Genomic DNA, 6,548 nt, shown 5'->3' on the forward strand with positions numbered 1-6,548 from the left:
AACTACTTGTAATGATCATCTTGAACCTACTTAGATTTACCTAAATACAAGTAAAATGTGTTTTGTCAAAAGATATGCCAATTACATAAAAATATGTACCTAACACTCTTTAATTCCAACATGCCACATCATTATATAAAATCTCATTGGCTTAAGTAAAAGTTCTCCAAAATCACGCAATACGTTATAATGAACATTATAATACATATCTCAAAGTGTTAGGCACAGCCTGAAGCCAAAATTTTCCAGATACTTTGGTAGCAACACATTAACATTCCACATTACAGAAAAAAAAATTATTTAGTCCTGTAAGATTAGTACCTGTTTGCCGTTGTATTTGGATTGAGGTGGAGAGGAAACTCATTCTAAAAACGACTCCAAATGTATCTCAAAATGTTTGCCGTTGTATCTCGAAATGTATTTTTATTACATTTTGGGTTTTCTTAAATTTTTCCTAAAATAATCAATTGACCGACTCCAAATGTGAAACTCTCAATCTAGGTTATAAAGTATATTTATATTGATTATACATTTTGAAAGCTCAATGTTGACTATTGTATATGTTGTATTTATCACAATGATATAAAAATTTTCTTAGATTACAAGGAAGATTATTATCCTCATTTGAAAATTAGCTTTGCATAGACTTGGGCTTGTGAGTAGTCACTATGAGATTGGGATCCGATATATCTTGTAGTCTCTATGAGATTGTTTTTATGTGACAAAATTAATGGATAAAACTTATGTCCAGTTCCTTAATTGTATGTTAGGTTAGGATGAGTTTGGAGATAATGGAAAAAGGGGAGTGGAAAATAGGAGGAAAAATTAGTGGGCGGAGTGTTGGTTGAGAGGAGGAGAGAAAAATGATGGGATCCAACTATTTTTCTTTGGACCCACCAAAACTTAATCTCCCCAAAATTGGAAGAAAATAGGAGCGAAAATCTAGTGCAAAATTTTGGATTAAAATGCCCACCCACTTGTCAATGTTCACAACATATATGTTGCTTTAAGTGTGTTTTTTTTTTTTTTTTGGTGCCATTTGTTTCTTATAATATCCTAGGTGCTATTCGTTAATTCTTTTTTTTTTCTTCCCATCCATTATGGGTTTTTTTTTAGAAATCAATTTTGGTTTCTTGAAATTTTTTGTGCTTTTAAAAAAAATGAAGTGCCCATTCATATATATATATATATATATATATATATATATATATATATAAAAGTGTTATATTTGGTTTATCTAGTAGGTACATGATTGTAAATTTATACAAATCACATTTTATATCCTTCTATATTTCTTTTCTGCCAAACAAAAATTTCTATCTCTCTATTTTTCCACTTTTTCATTTAAACACAAATGAGGGAAACTAAAATCCCTTCTATCATTTCACTTTTCCATCCTACGAACCAAATGAACCCTAAATGTTATACCATAGATTTTCCAATTAAATCCAGACATATAATTTCTTTGAATTTAATTCTACTTGAGAAATATAATATTATTTGTGCAATTTTGGTCTAAATCATAGCCCATAGACAATAAAGTATTAGCAAGCTCACCTAATTAAAAAGGCTCTTTATTGTTAGGAAAAATATTCTCACATTAGTTTATGTGTGCGTTTGGGTTGAGCTGAATTTTTCAGCTTATCTCCACTTTTAGTTTATTTTTGCTAATATTCGTAGGTTTCACCGTACTATTAGACTAACTTTTAACTTTATCAACATTATTTTCAGCAAAAATTTTTTAGTTTTAGCTAAATAAGTTTTTCTCAAACGGACACTACATCTACTTTTTCACACATTTATCCACAATTGATGTGAAAATGTTTACATTTTAATACATAAAATTGAACGTGAAAACAAAGATGTGAAATAATGGGTGTGAGAGAATCAAAATGTTTCTGTACCCCATAAATAGTAAATCTGAGTATATTCCATAGCCCTAATGAGTTCACAGTTAAAAAAAAGAAAAATATAATTCATTGGTGCATAAAAATGTAATCCATAGGTTCAATCAGCCTTTGATGGAAGAACAAAAATGGTTGCATTCATATGCAAGATTAAGAGTTTGCTTGGGAACAATTTATTTAATTTTTGTTGAAAATATGCTAAAATATAATTGTACCTTGAAAAATTTAGAAAAAGTGAGAAAAAAAAGGGGGAAAAAAAGAGGTTTTAAAAAGCTGTACATAAAAGTTAAAAATTAAAAGCTAATGCCAAATTCATCCTAAGTTTCTTCTAGCGAAAGTCCATACTTGTCCTATAGCCTCATTCACTTCTACTTAGTGCATGTGAGTAATTCTTAAGTTTTTCGGGAGTACGGAGAATGACGCTCTCCTCTCACATTCATGGTAGACCAACTATTAAATTCATGATGAGTCCATCATGAATATGAGAGGAGGAAGACACCGCTTTTCTTCGCGCTCCAAGAGCACCTAAAAATTTTCAAGTGTATGTTTGGATAGTGTTGAAAAGCATTTTTCATCGCTTGCGTCCCACGTTTTACATGTCTCGTGCAATCGTTCACGAGAACTGCAAGATTTTTTCCTTTAAAACAACTTCAAAATTGAGTTTACGACACTATTCACATATTTAAAAATCATTTTGTTATAGTGTTTCGGTTTTCATTTTCATAATAAGCCGCTATTCAAATACACCCTTAAAATCAAGAAAATTACAGAGTATCAAAATCAAATGAATTGGATACAATTCTTTAACGAATGGGTTAATTAAACTGATTAACAGAATTAGTTAGATTATTGACCTATAAGATGACTACAGCTGGATTAATCACCCACATGCAAAGCACGTGTCACAACTAACTTTGCAAACCGATAAATATTACATAGGAAATACGACAAGTAGCACAAGTACGCAGACTAACAAAACGATTGCAGTTTCTGCAGTATAATTTAAACTGCAACTATGTTCATCTAGGATAGCAAAAGTAAGATTAAAAGAACCCGTTTTTCATTTTCCGTTATTATTTGTTAATCGTTATACACAAATAAGAGAGAGAGAGAGAGAGAGAGAGAGAGAGAGAGAGAGAGAGAGAGAGGCTGTCTTGTCACTAGCTTTTGCTAATTAAAGAAACTTCCAAGATTCACCATGAAGATAATTTCCGAGAGGGGTTTTCCACAAGATGACTATGGCGACTATGATGATACACTTGAAGAAAATACTGAGGAGACTTGTGAACATCTATGTGTTTATAGAGTAAAGTGTGTGAGCTGTGAAAGGCTAGCATTCAAGAACGTTCATCAGGGTATGTGGTTGTGGCTTAACAAAGAAGAAATGGATCGGATTCGGAAGGTCGAGTCAGAGAAATTGTTATAAGATAAGAAGACAGTTTTGGTTCTTTATCTAGATCAATCTCTGATTCATTCAACGGAACAAGAAAAATATCTGAGAACCCCTCAAGAACTCTTGCAACATAACTTAAGGGATAGCCTATTCCGTCTGAGTCCACCTTGGGAAAAGATGATGCTCAAGTTGAGACCTTCAGTTCATACTTTTCTGAAAGAAGCGAGTGCCATGTTTGAGATTTATTTGTGCACAACGGGTACACGAAGTTATGCGTTGAAAGTGACTGAGTTTCTTGACCCTGAAAATGTTTACTTCAAGTACTCAAGAATCATTGCACGTGAAGATTTATTTGAAACAGATGAAAAGAGTCTTGATCTTGTGCTAAGGGAGCAACGCATGGTTCTTGCTCTTGATGATACCAAGAGCGTGTGGAGAAAGAATGAAGTAAACTTGATTCTTGTTAAGAAGTATCATTACTTTGATTCAGATGATGACTTGAGTCATGTATCTCTTTCTGCATTGGAAACTGATGAAGATGAGACTACTGGCACCCTCCCCGCTGTTCTCGAAGAACTTAAAAGTAATACACAGACTGTTTTTCAACCCAAAATTTGAAGCTGGTTTAAGTAATAGAAATGTTGGATTCATATTTACTCGCCGTAGCGTTCTCTGAGGGTGTACATTATCCTTCAAACATATTTTCCCTTCAGATTTTATGCGTCAAAATTCGCGTCTCTGGTTGATGGCGGAGGAGTTAGGGGCCAAATTTTCAATGGATAATTTGTTATACCCCATAACACATATGGTCACTTGGTTTGCCACAGCGGAGGAGTTTCAGGAGGCAGAGCGGGAAGAATTTATTTTGGTCCATCCAAAGTGGCTACATGCTTGCTACTATGCAGTCAGTAGGGTATCTGAAAACGATTATCTGATTAAGCCCAAAGATTAGTAGTTGAGATGATCTTTGTTCACTTCTATTAGCAGCACAGGTATAATTTCCACTTTTTTGCAGTTGGTGAAATAGGGTTTTTTTTTTCCTTGACAAAGAAATTCAGGGTTCTTTACTTTTAATTTTTAGAGCTTGATTTAAGTAGTTAATGCTACGTGAGGAATTGAATTCTTCCTCAATAGTTATGAGGAGACATATTTACAATGGTTTATCTCCTTGTTGATGTCTACAATTTCTTATGTGAATGTGGCCTTGGAAATTAAAACGATTCTACCCTGTTGGATGTATCCAAATTTTGCTATTGTTAGATGGAAACTAATTTTGTATCTGCAATTACATGAATTGTTGGAGTGGAAGAGTATTTAGCCAAGTTAGTCTAACATTATGTGGTAAATGGATCTTGAATCATAGTTTAGCATACATAGAAAGTGGAAGCGAAAAGTGATTACTATCACCAAAAGTTAATAAACAGTGAACAGAAGCCACAATGCACCAACACCAGGTTATGCCGAGTGAATCATCATATGCAAGAGACAGCACTGCCTTGGCCACTGGTTTTTCTTTCAATACTAATGTCGTTCATAAATTTTTTAAACTTGCTCATCATCCATCGATCCCTAGCACATGGCATGTCATAGGCTTAGTAATCATATATGTAGTTCACTCTAATCCCATGCACCCCGTGGCCACCATCCCAAACTGCTTGCTTGTTAATTGAACCAGCCCTAGCACTGCGTACACACAAACTAATCCTACGGTGCCCTTTGACCATGGCACTCGCTGCATGCCTTACTCAAGCTGATGCTGCTAAAATGGACATCTATTTTTAGATGTTACTGTAACTACATGCAATTTTTTTTTTTTTTTTTTTTTTTTGCATTTTGCGTAACCAGATTTTAGACTTTTTTGTTGATTTTTTTGTACAATAAAAATTAAAATTTATTAAATTTGATGTTTCATTACCAGATGGTAAATCCAAAAAGCACTTCAAAGACTAGAGCGTGTGAGTAGTTATCGCCTTATCCGATTCTCCTGTATCTCTTAGGATCTATGAGATTTTTCATGTAGCCAGGATTGTAGGAATTATTTTTTAGCTTCCATGATGTCTAATATACAAAGTGTAGTCCTCGGGTGGGTCAAAGGCTGGGTTGAACTATTCAGCCAAAAGGAATAAAAATGGTTCTTTTTGACTTGGTTCCAATATCTGAGATGTAGTACATTATATACTGCAATTGAATGTAAACATTTTGTTATTATTTGTTTTTAATTGGTTAATGCAACTAAACTAGGTATTGAATGTGTGTATATATATATATATTTTGTAACTAAGTTTTACCCAGTAATATTCAGTTTTATATCCTATAATATATAAATCTTTTCATAGTATAAAAAATAATAGATATATTAATAACGCCCATAAACCTAATCCATACGTCCTGCCAACGGCAAGTAAATTTTTTTTTAAAAAAGGTCACAGTCAAATACAAGATTAAAGCTTCTTCTATCAAAATGAAAAAGAAAAAGAAAACCAAAATTTTCTTCAATCACAAACATTATACTTGTCTAACCTCATTCATTTGTATGGAAATTTAATTTAAATGAATATGGGGTGTTATCCATCTATATCTATAATATCTAAAATCTGAAACATAATAATTATTATTGATATGCTCCTCTTGAACCATATCAATGTAGCATTTAGGTTCCTTTAGTTCACTTTAGACTACTTCGGTTCAGTTTGCTCCATTCAGTCCATTTTAATTCAATTTGGTCTAGTTTGCTCCATTTTGGTCCATTTCGGAGCATTCGAGCAATCATAATATTTCCTTGAAAAAAATTGCAAAATTTAAAACACTTTCAAATGAGAAATATAGATAGATTAATTTAAAAAATCTAATATATTATAACAATTATATTTTGTTAGAAAATAATCGCATCGTTTTAAGAAGAGTTTGAGACTAATATTTTATTATAAGAAATACTAAGTAAGAAGAGAAATAGGAGAGAGGTGGGTTACGACAAGAGATTGTCTAGTGATTTTAAGATAGATTAGGGAGGTCCAATTAGAGAAAGAAGAAGAAAAAAGAGTTAAGAACACAAAAGAGAAGAGATATATAAAACATAATTAAAAAAGACATGTTGATCACCACATTAATAGTTTGTAAAAAATTTTGTAGAAAGTTTGTATTCTAACATTACTTTAACAGAATTAGTTAGATAGTTAATAACCTATGAGATAAATACAGCTGGATTAAACACCCACGTACACTGCACGTGACACAACTAACTTTGCTAA

The 6,548-nt window shown here is 32.5% G+C and overlaps 1 protein-coding gene across 1 annotated transcript; it reads left to right on the forward strand.

Annotated features, from left to right (window-relative positions):
- The first annotated feature begins 3,105 nt into the window (after positions 1-3,105).
- LOC142632858 (RNA polymerase II C-terminal domain phosphatase-like 4) lies at positions 3,106-4,252 on the forward strand. The gene is made up of 3 exons (XM_075807179.1): positions 3,106-3,262; positions 3,365-3,883; positions 4,014-4,252. The coding sequence occupies exons 1-3, from the start codon at positions 3,106-3,108 to the stop codon at positions 4,250-4,252; spliced, it is 915 nt and encodes a 304-aa protein (XP_075663294.1).
- Positions 4,253-6,548: the final 2,296 nt, after the last annotated feature.

The sequence above is a fragment of the Castanea sativa genome, chromosome 4 (assembly GCF_040712315.1).
Source record: "Castanea sativa cultivar Marrone di Chiusa Pesio chromosome 4, ASM4071231v1".
Taxonomy (NCBI): domain Eukaryota; kingdom Viridiplantae; phylum Streptophyta; class Magnoliopsida; order Fagales; family Fagaceae; genus Castanea; species Castanea sativa.